General features: G+C 56.7%; 1 protein-coding gene across 12 annotated transcripts in view; it reads right to left on the reverse strand.

Annotated features, from left to right (window-relative positions):
* CACNA2D2 (calcium voltage-gated channel auxiliary subunit alpha2delta 2) overlaps positions 1-15734 on the reverse strand; it is a 144221-nt gene extending 128487 nt beyond the window's left edge. For 4 of the 12 annotated variants that reach the window (XM_045492902.1, XM_045492901.1, XM_045492904.1 and 1 more), the window contains exon 1: positions 15245-15733. In XM_045492902.1, the coding sequence (XP_045348858.1) occupies positions 15245-15459 (215 nt within the window). In that variant the 5' untranslated portion in view covers positions 15460-15733. Of the gene's footprint in view, positions 1-15244 lie in introns of all 12 variants that reach the window. The other 8 variants (XM_045492908.1, XM_045492907.1, XM_045492906.1 and 5 more) reach the window with 3 other exon arrangements.
* Between the last annotated feature and the right edge of the window lie 406 nt (positions 15735-16140).

A 16140-nucleotide genomic window follows, 5' to 3' on the forward strand; every position in this document is an offset into this window, starting at 1 on the left:
CTTACATTCGAGCCCCTACTGCCTCCCCAATAATTGGGAAATTATTCCTTATACCCCTCCAGGGCTGTCCTACCATAGGCACGTTGTCTCAGCACTGTGAAGCCCACGCCCCCTCCAATTCCCCCCTAGAGAGCCTGGACTAGGTTGGAAGGAGGGATGCCCACTTCCTCTGGGATTTGCTTCTTGCTAGCACCTAGCTTCTCAGAGCCTCGAAGCTGCATGTAAATCGAATGTGAGTGCTCAACCCGCCTTGACACGCTTTGGGCTGGTTACTCTCAGGTGCTCTGTGGTGAATCCTTTAGCAATGCAAATCCCCTCTGTGGGCTGCGTGGCATCCAGAGCTGCAGCAAGGAGGGGGATTCAGCAGCCACCTCGGCAAGTGCCCCTCCTTCTGAGGAGCCCCAGGGAGGTGGCCAGGCCGAGAGGAGCCACTCTGCCTGGTGAGCCTGAGTTGTCCTTGGGGCTGGCTTAAGGAGAGCAGGGCTTATTCCTGACAAAATATTCTGTAGGTTGTTTCCAGCCTTCCACAAATTCCCCACTAGCTCATGTACTCTCTATTCATTCATTCAGATGGTTACTAGGCCAGGCTGCAGGCTGGGCACTGGGAAGGGAAACAGTGGTGATCAGGGCAGGTGTGAGCCTTGCCCTCAGGAGCTTGGAATTCAAGGAGAACAGACATCAGATCTGATCCAGACCCGATGAGTGGAGGGAGAGGAGTCTAGTGATGCATGCCAAGGGCCTGACCCAACCTGGGGGGCTGGCCAGGTGAAGGTGGCACTGCAGAGCTGGTGGGCAGTCCAGACAGAGGGTGCGGCAGGCACAAAGCCCAGGAGCGAGGTAAGCTCTGCCCACAACGAAGTCCCGTGAACACACCCAGACCAGCCACAGGCACCAAGGCAGGCTGCTCTCCCACACGGAGTCCTGCAGAATTCCAACCCCAGGTACACAGGGAGCACCTCCACGTGCCAGAGGGTGGAGGGTGCTGGGCTCCCAACAGCAGGGAGATGAGGGGAGCAGGCCCTCGTGTCCTCCTTGCGCTGACTTGTGGGCCACCCCTGCCACGGCATCTGACGTATGTTTACCAGCCCAGTCCACATGTCCCCAAGGTCCATCTGTGAGAAAGCAGGGTTCAGAGTAGCTACCCATCAACTTTGTGAATTTTATTTAACATGAGGTTTCCTACTACTTGCCCTGCTGGGAGAGGTGCTTAACACACAGCCCCCGCCCTGTGAAAGTTCTCCATCTGGGAAGAGTAGGCCCTGGGCTGCCTGGGTGTGGAAGGACCCAGGGAAGGTGGGCCCTCTGGGCAAGGGAGAAAGGGGAACTGGCAGAGAAGTGCTTGGTCTCCTGGGAACTAATTTCATGCACTCATTTGTTCCACAGACTACCCAGTGCCCATTAAAACCTGGCCCTGGTGCAGAGCCTCCTGCCCTGGGCATCCCAACACTGCCAGGTACTTTGCAACCTGTGACCTCCACCCCCACCCTCTGAGCCCCCTGGCTGGGGGCAGCAGGAAGCCGTGAGCCTCCACCATATACACATTAGAGGTGGGGGATAGTATTATTATTTCCATGGCCTAGATGGGGGTTCTACCAGTGAGACCCTCCTGCTGCCACTCCAGTCAGAAGTGCCCACAAGTGCAAAGCACTCACAAGTTTCTTGGTCTTTTTAACACAGATACTGTCACTAAAACACCATCTCTTGAGTACGGGGGCAGGTGCTCAAAAAGTGTCAGCTAAAAGACTGGACACTCCATCTTCACAAGTATAAAATACAGGAAACGTGATCCCATTTTAGAGATTAGGAAACTAAGGCACAAAATGACTCAAACAAGGTCATAAAGGGGGCTCTCTTTGTGACTCACAGCTTCTCCCCTCCTTGATTCCGGTCCCCTGGACCAGGCTTTCTAGCAGGCAGCAGGTAAGTGCAGCAAGGCCAGCAGAGTCCATGGCTCTGGCTCCGTCCCTCTGGACAGCACCATGAAGTCCCCACCCTTCTCCATGTTAGAGTAATGGCTTCCATACGCCACCAATCTGAAAATCCCCTATGAAATTTATTTCCCCCGGCACTGGATCAGGAACCATGGCAATCACACCACTTAATGGCCTCTGGGCTTGTTTCCTGCCACCCCTCTCCAGCTGCTCTGTGCCAGGGAAGTTAGGGCTGTGGGGCCCCAGTCAGGAGCTGTGCACAGCCCAAGGCATCCTGGGTGCTAAGGGGCACTGTCCAGGGGTGCAGCAGCCTGGGGAACACATCAGCAGCACAGGGATGGACACCACCTGGAGCTTCGGGAACTGGGGTTGGATCATATGGATGAGCCCCTCCCTTACCGTGCCCCTGTCCCTTGTCCTTGCCTCCCCACCCCCACCAGCGGCTTTCTCTCAGAGCCAAGTGGGTCCAAGTGCTTTCCCCAGGGCCTCCACAGCTCTGAGTGGGAGAGGCCTAGGACCATGGGAATGGCTGCAACCCTGAGAAGGCCTGTCAGAACTCCATCAGGAGAATAAGTCCTGCCCCACCTCCCCCACTACTACCAGAGGTGGTGTCTCCTCACCCCTTGGATGCTGCTTGGAGCGCCAGCCATGCATAGTTATCATTTACTCAGCCTTGCTTCCATTTCTTCTTCACTGACAGTCTCCCATAGACCGTGAGGTCTCGGAGAACAGGCCCAGCATACAGCTAAGCGGACTTGGGCGGGAAGGGGCAGTCAGGAGGTGGGTCCTGAAATCCAGGCAGGCTGTGGAGTGGTCAGCAGAATAGTTGAGGCAGGACCAAGTGTCAGCACAGAGGAGCAGTCAGGAAGGAGTGTGGCAGCCAGCTGAGGAGGCCCAGTGATCTCCCTGAGACAGAACATAGACTCTGGCCACTGGCCACATGCATAGGCATCTAGGAACAGCTGGCTTCCACAGGTACCACAACCAGAAGACTCCCCAGAACCAGTATGCCAGCCCCCACCCCTGCCTTCCCTGGGGAAGTACCCTGTGCTGGGTGGGGCAAGGGGGAGGGGTGATCCTGCATTTACTTTCCTGTCCCTACAGCTATAATTCTCTACCTGGGCTTACCTGGGTGGCTCTGGAAAAATATTGATGCCTAGGCCCTGCCCCTACCCAATTAAATAACATAGCCCCATGGGCTCCTGGACCCACCTCCCCCTCTCCCCTAAGGACAGACCTTGGAGGCAGCCCCTGGGCTGGGGCATCTCCTTGTGAAAGAGCCACAGGAGGGTGCGTGGAGTGGCCTTTGCCTCATGGCACCAGCAAAGCTAGGCCCATATGGAGGCCCTGTCCCAAACAGTGTAAAAGCTTTTCCAGCTTCCAAAGACACAACCAGATTTGCCTGCAGACATCTGTGTAGACTCTGTTCAGCAAACATTTATTGAGCACTTGGTATGTGCTAGCCTGGAGCTCCAGCCAAGGACAGGTGGCCACTGCCCCTGACTCTCCCAGGCACAGAGCCTTGAAAGGCAGGCAGCAAAGACTATCGCAAGACAAGAATGGGGGAGCCTTCAGGCAGCCTAGGAAGCCCCTGACCCACAAGGGAAGTCAGGGGAGGCTTCAGGGAACAGTGACTTCCAGTCAAGCACTAAGGGATGGGCAGAGGTCAGCTGGACAACAGGCAGGTCCTGCTTGGAGCTGGCAAGGCCCTTTGCAGCCCATCTGATTGCTCCCTGGCTTACTCCATGCTCAGTGCATAGTAGGTGCTTATTAAGCCCCCATAGAAGATGATGGCGCTGTCCTAGTGGTACTCAGTCCTGAAGGCAGAGATCCCCTCCTGTGTCCATTCCTGTGCCCATCAGAAGCAGCCCCCTTGGCTGTGGTCTCCATAGTAGCTACTTACAGAGTAGGACAGAGATGAGAGCAACACAGATGGGGTGGCAGGAGAGCATCATCCTCAGCTATGGAAGGATCCATCAATCTGGAGGGTCCCAGGAATGACGATGATACTGAGGCTCAGAGAAGGAGGGAGGGCAGGTGGCTTGCCTAGCCTCCCACAGTGAACTGGACACAGGCCAAGGCTAGGGCAGGGTAGGAGGACACTGGCAGAAGGAGGAAAGGAGGCCCATACCCTACAGCACAAGCCCCTGAATTTGTGGGCCTGCAGCAGCCAAGGTCTGGCTTAAATACTTGACCTTGCTGCCTGTCTGTCTCCCTCCCTCTGAGTCTTCCATAGGTAAATCTAGGCACCACCAGGGTGGGAGTGGGGGATGGAGCAGGTAGGAGGATGGAGGGTAGGGAGTGGAGTGATGGGGGAATGGAGAGTGAACCTAGACTGCCCTGCTCCCCCATTCCATGTATGCACAGGGGATCACAGTACCATCATCAGCTCCCAGCTGGTGAGTGGGAGAAGGCCTCAAAAGGAAATTCAGATCAGAGGAGGCCTTTCTTGGTCTGGAGGACTCACAGCTGTGCCAGTAAAGGCCAGCCCCAGAGAATCCTTTTCTCTCACTGACAGGTAGGGAACAGTGACCAGAGGGGCACCCAATCTAGGAGCAAGACAGAACCCGGGGCTTCTCCCAAGACTTGTGCCCTTGGCTGACTGACTCCTGGACACTGTGCCCAGCCTGGACCCAAGACTGATGCAGGCAACAGAGCCCAGAGAGTAGCAGGAAGGGCCAGGGGCAAGGTCATGAGAATGCATTCTCGTTGGAGCATGGATCTTGTCATATCCATCAAGGGAGCCAACCAATGGACACCCAGTCCCCTCTGTAGTTAGCAGGCACAAGTATACCTACTCCACACTTTCCCCCTCCCCAAACGGGAATCAAGTCTCACAGGCAGCACCCACCCAAGTTCAGGCCCTCCCCTTGGCCACATCCATGGGTCACTTCCTCAACTCTGCAGCAGTAGGACATGCCCTCTGTCTGCATCTTCTCAGTACACCCACAGCCTCCAAGGACTCAGGGGGTACTACAGGCCCAGTGAGACAGCTGGCACCTGTGAAACTATGCCCCAAGGAACTCAGTCTGATAAAAAGAGGCAGCCCTTGGAGAGGAACAGTTGTGAAGAGTGCAGGAGCGTGGGGGCACCCCGAGGGTCCTGTGGTCAGGGGACTGCCTGGAGGAGGTGAGCTACAGAAGGGCTGTGTGAGGCTGTGGCTGGGTGTTCTGAGTACTGGGATGTGAATCCTGCTTCCATCACTCACTACCTGTGTGATTTCAGCATTACTCAGCCCTGCTGAGCCTCAATTTTTTTTGTCTATGAAATGGGAATAAAAATGGATTAATCTCATTGGGTAGGATCCATGAAATATATCACCCAAGGCACAGCTCATAGTGACTGATGATGTAGTTAAAATAACTACTTCCTTAATAAATATTTCCTTGAGCATGGACACCCCCCCCCTTCCCTCCCACCTTCTTCCTCACCCCTACTCCACGTTGAGGCCTCTGGTCTGGTCCTGCAGCAGAAATTGCCTTCCTATTTTCCATTATTCCCCGCTTCTTGCTAACAAAACCCAAGTCTGTAAGAATCTCTCCCACCTCCAGCCCCAAGGTGACCCCATCCTTTGCTCAAGGGTAAATCCTGATTAGCTGGAGCCAATCACAATGCACCTTCCCTACTGCCAGTGATTGGTTTACAGTAGACATGTGACCCAGCACTAACCAATGAGGTGCGAGGGGAAGTTGGCTAGGGGCTTCTGGGCCAGGTTTTCTAGCCTCTTGCGAGGAACCCAATAACCCCTTTACTCCAGTTGTCTGATACCTCTCATGCCTGGAGCTATGGCAGCCATCTTGTTGTCATGAGGGGCTTCAGCCAAGAACAGCCCCACTAAAAATGAGGCCAGCCAGGCAGACTGCAGGTGAAGACTTGGTCCTCAATGACAGGCTAAAGACCCACCTCTGGGCTCCCTGGCAGAAGATAAAGGGACTAATCATGATGGAAAAAGTCATCATGCTGTGGTTGCCACGGTGGATAAAAAAGCTGCCTGTTTTCCTTGCAGCCAAATACACTCTTCAGACTTGCCTTTTGAAGGCATAGTGGTCAGCTCCACACCTACTCCATACCAACACAGGGTTGTCAGAGAGGCCCACAGGGGTAGGGAGCCAGAGGAGGGCATCAGTCAGAAGGGCTCTTGGTCTCAGTACTTGGGATGAGCAGACCAGTACGATTGAGGGATATGGTGAGCAAAGACCAGAGCTCCTACTAGGACCTGCAAGTGGCTCTGCCTGGCTGGAGTCTGGATATTCACAGGGCTAGTGGCCAGAGACAGGAGCCAGCCCAGGCAGTTCCTCAAATGCAAAGTTGGGAAGGAGGGCTCTGCCCATGGCAGGCTTCTGGGTGCAAGGTCATAGTTAACCCTCAGTAGGAGGCACTGCAGCATGCCTAGGGGGTCCAGGAAAGGAAGGGAAGACTCCCAGGTTCTCACCATGCCCACCCGGGCCACAGCTCACAGGGGGAAGGAGAAATGTCCATTTGTGAGAGTCCTCAGCACAGAAGCCTGTTTTGCCAGCTCATTTCTCTTTTCTAATAAATGAAGTTGGGGGCAGGGCTGAGGTAGGTTGTTTTGTTGTTTGTTTGTAGGAACCAGTGGCAGCACCAGGCCTGACCTTTAAGGCTTCAAATACAGCATTTCAGGCAGCGCCGGCAGGCAAAGAACACGGGCTGCAGAGGAAAGTTATCGAGGCTAAAATGCCACGTCAGGCTGGAAACTCGTAGCAGCAGGGACCTCTGCCCATCTCAGGATGGGCGGCCCATTTTTGCCCATCTGGCAACAAAGCTGTCCTTCCTGAGGGTACCCAGAAAGCCCTGCTGACTCTAAAGTGGCATGGAGGCACCAAGGTGTGTCCCAGAGGAAGATCAGGAGCTGGGGCCTCACACCACACAGGTGCCTTGCTCTGTAGGACTTGCCAAAAGAGGCCTCAAATTGCTCCTGCATCCCATGTCAGGGATGTTCTTATTAGGAGAACCAGTTGTATGTCATAGTGCAAGGACGGCTAAGTGGGGATCATTCTTTGAGCAGCCTGTATTGAGCACAAGGGGCCTGGGTCCTGCCCACAGGGTGTGTGCAGCCAGAAGACACAGAGCGGGGGCCGGGGGTGGGGTGGGGGCGAGGCTCCTCTCTGCAGCCTCAGACAGCAGCTTCCTGGTCTTACAATGGAGGTGTCTGGGTCCCCAGGGACTTCTGTGACTGGGATATGTCCTTCCCAAGAAAGGGAACCATGCAAGGCCCATACTGCCCAAGGAGATAGTCCCACCCAGGCACCCTGACCCCACAGGAACCCTCACTAGCCCTGCAGGCTCCAGACCCCTTCTCAGTCGCTTCTGTCCTTTGCGGAAGCCTCCTCCTGAAATGCCGAAGACACTGGGCTGTCCCAGCACTGACAACACAGTCCCTGAGAATGCCAGGAAAGCAAAACTAAATAGTTCTCTTGGACATCAGAACCCATCAGATCAGGGGCGGAGCTGAGCTGGGCACACAGCAACCCCAAAGGTCATAGCTCAGCACACGGCACCCAGACAGCTTGCTTATGAAGACTCGGTAGACAAAAATTCATCTTTGAAAGGAAGAGATCTGGCTGCAGATGCCCCAAATAGAGGAACATGTGGAGATTATCAAGCTGAAGGTATTGTACCCCAAATCATGCCCACAACTGACTGCACAAATATTTTCCTGGGGGTAAGAACCCCAAATCAACAACAGATGCTCCAAAGGATGCCAGTCTCCCTCCCTTCCATGTGCAGATGAGAGGCACCCGCTCCAAGAGGGGAAAAATGCCAGCCCAAGGTCACACAGCAAGGGTTTCCACTCTCCCTGCACCCCAACCTCCATGCTCAACCTCCAGATTCTCCACAAGTGGAGGGCTGTTTGCAGATATGCTTCACTTCACAATGGACTCACCAAGTTTCTCTGAGTCCCAAGTCCTCCAGTGCATCTAAATAACATTCAATTTGCAAAAATTTGAATTACAAGGACACAGCCTGTGTGTTTCCTTCACAGACTGTCATCCCGCCAGTTGGTAGATGATCAAACTTTCCAGATCAGCCTTAACTCAGGCTGTTCCTGACATAAAAGTTTGCAAAACACTGGTCCTAACAACCAGGCTGCTTTATTTTCCCACTGCCAGCATTTGCCCAGCTCTGGCATTAACTTCAAAGGCAGGTGCAGGAGGGGGCCACTGGGAGCACATTCTGGGTACAGAGAGATAAACCATGCATATGCCTGCACGTACATATGTGCACACATGCACAAGCACACCCTCAACTTCGCATTCATATGCACACACACCAACACCTATGTGCACATGTGAACGTGGGCATGCACACACACCTGAGCATATGCACACAAACAACATGCAAGCATGTGCACACCGGGGCACACATGTTCACACACACCCAAACACATGTCTTCATATACAAATGGATGTTTACACAAGTGAACACAGCTAACACACATGTGCAAACACATACAAGAGGACACTCTTAGACACTTCCATTCACAAGATTACATGTGCACACAGGCCAAGGCAAAGGCCAAGCACAGGAGGAAAGACCCAAAAGCCACAAGTGAGTCTCTGGTGCTCGCGGGGCCCAGCTGTGCAGGGGGGTCACGGATGATGGGAGAGGTTCCTGGTACTTGGAGTGCAGACCTAGCTGGACTGAGAATCCTCACACGTCAGGATCCACATGCCCTCATCATGCACTCTCTGGGGTCAGGCCCATCCCTCAGGACCTTTCCTATCCCAGTCCTGTGAGGCACCACAATCGAGGGAACTCTATTTTACAGACAAGGCCCCAAGACCCAGAGAGGCTGAGGAAGTTCCCAAGGTCACACAGCTGGTGAGAGGTGTGGCAGAGCCTCAGTAGCACCAAGCAGGGGACTCATTCAGAAAGATGTGGCCAGCAGGGAAGGAAGGCATGGAGGTGGGAGCCAGGGACCCATGATCTCAGGAGGGCAGGGAAGAGAGGCAGAGGGGCAGCTCCTCCCTCTCATCGCCACTCCTTTCCCCTTCAATTAAACAGTCCTTACCAAGGTGGGGAGAGCTGGATAATGATCAGCAGGAAAGACTTCCCGTGCCCCTCCCTCTCTGCTAAACAATTAGGTTGATTAGAGCTCAAATGGGTCAGTCGGAGAAGCAGCTTCAAGACACCCAAGGTGTGGCCAGAGGCCAGTGGGAGGTGCAGGCTCCTCACACTGGAGGAGATGAGGTCTAGCTGGGCTGGGGGTCAAGCCCACTCCGTGGCTAGAGCACAGTGTGAAGAGGAGTGGGAAGACCCTGAACCTATCTTCTGAGGACACGAATGTCACAGTCAGAAGAGCCCTGGAAGAGAGGAAACTGAGGCCCAGGGGGAGGAAGGGCCCTGTCCAAGGTCACCACCATGCAAGCCACCCAGCTGAGAGGATTGGGCTGGAATTGCCTTTGACAGAGGTCCCCCCAGGACCAGACCCTCAAGTCCCCCATGTGAAGATTCCCTTCACCTAACCCCAGCTAGACAGGGTCTCCTACTCTGTGAGGTCCCTCCCCCCCACCCAACAGGCTCAGGCACCAGCCTCAGACCAGCCTCAGAAGGCCAGACCAGCCTCAGTGGGCCAGACCAGTCTCAGAAGGAGAAGACCTAGCTCAGGTGAGAGAGGAACTAGATGGTCCATGAGCAGGATCAGGCCCAGGGAAACCAAACCTGCAGCCTAAGTCCCACAGTGGCAGGGCAAGGCAGAGCAGCCCTGCCCCCAGGTCCTGCCCGCAAAAGGTCAGGCTCAGATTGTGTGGGCCTGAATGACAGCATCTTTGACTCCTTTTCAGTAGCTCCAAGATATCCCCTTGGGGAGTTTGCAAGCCCCCAGGGGCAACCCAATCCATTGGTGGTCACCTGCAGGGCTAACTCTCCCCCCACCAACCTTAGCCACAGGCAGCTCAGAAGGCTCTTCAGGTTACATAGGACAAGAGAGGAAGGGAAAAGAAAAAAAAGCAAAAACCACACACGCACCTCCCTCTGGGAATACGAATATTGATCCTGTAGCTTCTTGTTTAGACAGTAGGCACCGGAGGAAAAAAAAACAAAAAAACCAAAAACCCAACCTGACATGAACAGAAACTCCCCAGTTGGCTGAAGGAATGTAGCCAGCAGTGGGAAAGCCCCCCACCCTTGCCTTTATGGTAGCCTAGACCCTGGTGTTCCCTCCTCCTGCCTGAGGCCCTGAGCCTACTCACTTAAAGACACAGGTCACCAGTTCCCGAGGCAGATCTCAAATCCAGAAGCCTGCAAGGACAGCGGCGGTGTGCGGGAAGAGGAAGGAGAAAGAGACCACCCCCTACCCACAGACAACAACCTGCCAGATGGGACCCATGCCACAGGCCTACCTACTTTGACTCTCCCAAACCTCCAGCTGCCCTTTGAATAGCTCCCTAGCCCCCCAGATCCCTCCTGTCTGTACAGCATGAAAACTTGTAAGATCTATAAGATCTGAGTCCTCTGAAGTCCCCTCAGTGCTCACAAAACTGCCAAGGGACTAGAGGATCCAGTCTCAGGTTTCCATTAACACCCTCATGCCCCTCCTCTCTGGAATCATACTGGAATCTGGAGGGGGTGATGGCATCTTGGCATCTCAAGATAGGAGTCCTTCCTACCCACCCCTCCATTCCAGGCTGTCCTGGCCTATGACTCAAAGCTTTGGAGAAGAGGAAACTCTGAGTCGGGGGGCCCCATGATCACTTGTGTATGTGTGGCAAGGGATGGAAGTAGGATGGCAGTGAAGGCTTGAGCCAAGGAAGGCCCCCTCAAGGATGCCTGAGACCCAGAAGAGCAGAGGGATGGTGTGGGAAAGGTTATAGCTGGAAAGCCTAGGCATGCTTCGTCCAAAGACTTAGGTTTTGGTTCCCTACCCCCAATTTCCTGGGCCCAGTGTTCAGATGTGCCCAGGCCCCTGGCAAGGCAGCTAAGCATCCAACAGATTAGTCCTCTCTCAGTCCTGCCTCCAGAAGTGGTGGGGCTTTGGGCAGCACCTTCGTCTTTCTGAGTCTCAGTCTCCTCATCTGTGGGACGGGCATGGGCACAGTTTCTGAGGTCAAGGTAGTAATGTGGATAAGGGTCTGGCCTGGGTTCATTGAGGGGAGGCCCACCATTAGACTGGTGGTGTCCCTCACCACAGTTAAGCTGGGCTTCAGGGAGTGAGGGAGGGAGGTGGTCCAGTGTCTGTCCTCAAGGAGCTGATACCCCATGTGGGTGGGTACAGCCTAAGCTAGTGGCACAACCCAGAGGCCTCCAGAAGCTGTGGAAACCCCTGAGGAAAGCATGCACTGATGAGAGGACACATGAGCAAAGCAGATAGGAAGACACTCAGCCTATGGGAGCAATATGAAAAGATGGGGGTGGGTGGGTAGGGGTCCGTCAGGCTGTAGCATTAGGGCTTGATGCTAATGTTTACAATAGCTGCCATGGTGCCCACCCGCAGAACCCTTCCTGCCCACCAGAGGCTACAGCCTCTTGCATGAATTCTCACCACCAGCCTCTTAAGCAGATTCTCTCATCTCAGGGAAACTGAGGCAAGGTCATCCCAATCAGAGGGTCAGCTCTGGAGGCCAATGCTTGAGTCTGCTGGGCCTACACCTAACATCCAGCAAGTCCCCAAACTGCCTTCTCCCCAGGAGCTGGCAGGGTCCACCCATACACATCTGAGGTGTCAAAAGCTGGCAGTGCCCACCTGCACACAGGCAGAAGGGAAAAGGAGGCACTGAGTGTAGAAGTGCTCACTCCACTTGTGAGTCAATCTCTCCTTGGGGACACCAGTGTGACTGAGAATCCAGAGTGAGACTCACCCACAGATTACGAGGGGACTCATCTTAAAACGGCTCCCCCCATCTTCTCAGGGGTCAGTCTGACACAGCTGGCTAGGAGGAGGTGCCCAATAAGGGTGGGGCACAGGGGAGACAGCAGCCAAGGGTCTCTCTCTTCCCAAAGCCTCCGCACCAGGAGGAATGTGAGCACTTGGCAGCCCTGCATGCCAGTGGTGGTGGCAGCAGGCTGTGAAGCCTCTCCCCCTCCCTCCTGCAAAAGCTGCGGCAGGTCGTTGGGGAAATGGGGGACCCAGATGTGTGATGTTGCCTCCCTCTAATAGAGAGAGTCACAGGGAGGTGAAGGCGCGGGCTCAGAGGCCCAGACAGACACACGTCACCCACCATTAACCGTAGCTAGACTGACGCATGCCCCGTCGTGGGCACTCAGGAAAAGGAGCACGTACTCCAGCTGTCATTAATCTGCTGGGTGGGTCCAGACCCCTCAGGCTCTCAGTTCCCCACCCACCCGCTGCCAGAGGAAAGGAGGTGCTGGTCAGCATCATCACGGGGGCAGAGTGGGGCTAAGAGGGTGCCGCCAGCCAAGCAGCTCAGCCTGGCGCTCCACCCAGCACTCAGCCAGGGCCCCACAGAGTAGGGGACAGAGAAACCCAGGGATGCTGGAGAACAGGGGACAGAGGTCTCACAAAAGAGGCGGGCAGGGCAGGGTGGGCATGGAACAATGAGAGGGATGGGCAAGGAAGTGGAGAAGGAATGGGGGTGGGGGGAACCCAAGAAGGGGGCCAGGGAGGGGCCAGGAGACAGCGGGAGAGAGACGCAGGGATAGGCAAAGCAGTTGCCCTCAGCAGCAGTGGCCATTCACCGCTCACCATTCCTGGCCGTGGGTGAGCGGAATTGGAAACAGGGAAGCAGGTGAAAGGGAGAGTGTGCTCTGACTCCTCCTCCACCAACTTCACCTCCAAACACATGAGTGCACGTGTGCACACACATGTACTCGTGTGTGGACTCCTCCAGGTGGGGTGAGGGAGGCCCCCGCCCCCACCTCAGCCACCAAAACCAAAGCCCTGTCCCCACTCCAGCGGCAACTCCTCTGTCCTCCTTGATCCACCGGCAGCCTCGGTCCACTTTGCCTAATGGGGAGAGGGCCACGCTGCCACAGCAATTATAGAAACAATGGCTACCGAACCCCAAACCCACACTGGCTTAAAACCCAGAGGCTTGAGGACCCGAGCCCCGTCACTCTGCCAGACGCTCATGAGGAAATGATTTCCTGCCTAGGGCCCCCTCCACTGAGGGGTCATCACCTCGGTGCCATGACGCTGAGGCCCCCACTTCCCATCTCAGAAAGCCACCTGTATTAAACTCTCATTCTAGCCTGGCCACACTGACCCAGAAGAGTTCAGGGAGGCCATCCACTCCCAAGCAGCCCACAGCAGCCACCTTAGCCTTTCATGTTAGTTCAACAAAAGCCCCCACCAGCTAGCCATGGTCATGCAGGGCCCCTCACTCCATTCCCTCCCCTTCCTCCCTCCAAGGATCAATGGGCATCCGCATCTGCGGGACCAGGGCAGCTGAAGGGCGCTGGCTGTCATGGTAAATCCTGTGTGTCGTTGTCACATTAGTCACTTCCCTCTAGACCCTCAGAGCCGCGCAGCCCCCACCCCACCCCCACTCTCATTCTCTAATTACGGTTTGCAAGACATGTCCCAAACCCTCAAATTAGCTCCAACTCTATCGACAACAGAAGAGTGTCCAGCTGGAAATGTGCTGCTGCCATCACACCCGCCTCATCGTCTTCTTGCTGGGGACAAAGTGACAGGTGTCCACTTTGGTCAGGGTCTCACACTGTCCTTCCAACGGAGACCCATGCAAGCCCAGCAGCCATCTGACCCACTGCAGGTTGCAAGGAGACGGGGCAAGGTGGAAAGAGGTGAAAAGAGACGTCTATTTAAACCTTCATTCAAGGAGCTACGAAATGGCTAGGGGAAAAATATTGTGGCTTGGCTTTAAGGAAAAAAGAACAACAAAAAAATAATGCTTCTGCTCTTTTTAAACATTGTGGTTTAAGTCCGTTTTCATCACGGCAAATCAAAGACAATAATGCACCCAAAAGCCCTGAACTTCCATATGATTCTCCTCTCCCTGCACACCCCCAACACACACACACACACACACACACACACACACACACACACACACAATCCAGACGGTTGACAGAGGACACGTCCGTGCGGCACCTGTAATTTGCCAACTGATCACCCGCCTGAGCACAGCCAGGCTGTGTGAGGAAAGAAATGACGAGATGAAGAGACACTCAGAGCAGTGCCTTTCCCGAGTTTGTTTTTCCCTCAACTGGGAGAACCTACAAGCTGGAGTCCGCAAAACCAGGGGCTCCTACCCTTGGGCAGAAATGGTCTAATGACGCAGAGTCAGCCTCTCCCCTTTCCTGAAGCCAGCACCTTCCCCTTGGCCACTAGCAGCCCAGCTACTTATTTCCCAAACCCCAGGCCTGGCTACTGGTGAAGGAGTTCAGGGACAGGTGGCTCCACACTCCTGGAGACAGATAGCAGACAACAAGGTGGTCACCATGGCCCAAAGCCACAGGGGCAAGAGGAGTCTGGGCACTGACATAAGTCTGGGGCATGGTGCCCACAGAGATAGCTGTTGTCCTAAAGGCCACATGCACTGAATACCCGCCCCCCACCCCCCAGCCCCAAATACATCTGGCCAAGCTCACCAGAGGAGGATGCCCAAGTTTGCGGGCTCTTGGGGACAGAGAAAAGGCTCAGAAGGACCATGAGAACCAGCAGAAGCTGGCAGGGCCAGGAGATGCTGTTCCCTTGTTGGTAGCAGCAGCAGGGGTGGGCAGGGTTCTCCCTGCCATTCACTTTCGGCCCCCACCCTAGCACCTTCACCTCCCAGTTGGGCTCTCCAGGGGACCCTCTCCTCAGGTGGAGAACAAGGGACACCGACCCCCTCTGTGGCACCGGTCACAACAAGGTGCCTGCATCCTCTGCATCCAGCCCTTCCCATCAAAGGAAAAGGGCAGTGAAGACAGGTGTGGAGGTGTCCCCCACCTCTGGTTCAAAAGCGCCAGGTTCCCACTGGGGAGGAAACGTGGGGCAGACGCGCGGCTCCAACTCTGCCAGGCTGGGGTCGCTGGCCGCCCCCTCACCGAACCTCAGGTTTCCCTCTCACCGGGACAGCGCAGGGGAATCCGCTGGCAAACTCGGAACCCCTCACCATATCCCAAGGCTTGCAGATCTTGCTTTGCCCCTTTTGGGGGTTGGGGGGAGAAAGGGCACCGCGGGGGAAGTTTCGCGACGCAGACAGAAGCACCGGGACGACGGCTGCCCGCCCTGTGGTTTTGGGGCCGCCGCCCCCCCCGTGCAGCCGGCAGCTGGACCCCAGCGCCCCCGCCCCCGCGCGGGGCGGGGGGAGGGACTGGCGCGTGCCGGGGGGCGGAGGGGCGCGCAGGGCTCGGCCGGGGTCCCGCGGCGGGCCAAGGAGGCCACTTACGTGTGCTGCTGGGGGAAGCTGTAGGCAGAGGCGCCGGGGGCGGCGAACAGCGGTAGCAGCAGCAGCGGCGGCAATAGCAGCAACAGCGGGCGCGGGGGCCCGGACGGCGGGCGCCGGGCGCCGGGGCCGGGCCGGGGGCCGCGGCCGGGCCAGGGGAGCGCAGTCCGCGCCGGGCCGGGCCGAGAGGCGCCGCAGGTCCGAGCCGGCACCGCCATGTTTCCATTCAAGATGCGGCGCCGCGGGGAGGGGGGGCGGCGGCGGCGGCGGGGTGGGGGGGCGCGGGCGGCGGGCAGCAATCCGGCCTCTCCGCCTCCTCCGCCTTCGTCGCGCGGGGCTTCCGGGGCTGCACCGGCCGCAGCGCCTCTGCGGGCTGCGCGCCGCGATCTCTCCGCCGCGCTGACTCGAAGCGCTCTGAGCGCCCGGTCCGGGACCGGCGCTCAAATAGCGGCCGCCGCCAACCTGCCGGCGCCGCCCTCCCGCCCCCCCCTCCCCGGCCGGCCCGCCCCCGCGCGCCCCCGCCGCGGCCACGCGCCCGCCCGTGCCCGCGCGCCCCTAGTCCCCGCGCGGTCCCGAGCCGGCTGTGCTGGCCCGCGCGGCCGAGCGGAGCCCGTGCGCGCGCGTCCTGCGCCCCAGCCTCTGGCAGACCTCCCGGTGCGCACCTCTGTGCCCCCAGCCTTGGACTCCGTGCCCCTCTCTGCGGCACCCGCGGAAGAGTTCCTGGCCCCGCGGCCCCTGGCAGGCGCGTTTGTGACCCTTCTGGGGGCTCGCGACCTTCAACAGGCTGAAGGCCTGGAGTCACAGGTTTAATGGTGGAATGGCAGACTTCAGCCAGTCTAGAGAAGGGGCAGCGGTGCTAAAAGCACACCCCCAGGGGCTCCTGCTACCTGCAAGAGTCC

The sequence above is a fragment of the Leopardus geoffroyi genome, chromosome A2 (genome assembly GCF_018350155.1).
Source record: "Leopardus geoffroyi isolate Oge1 chromosome A2, O.geoffroyi_Oge1_pat1.0, whole genome shotgun sequence".
Classification (NCBI taxonomy): Eukaryota; Metazoa; Chordata; class Mammalia; order Carnivora; family Felidae; genus Leopardus; species Leopardus geoffroyi.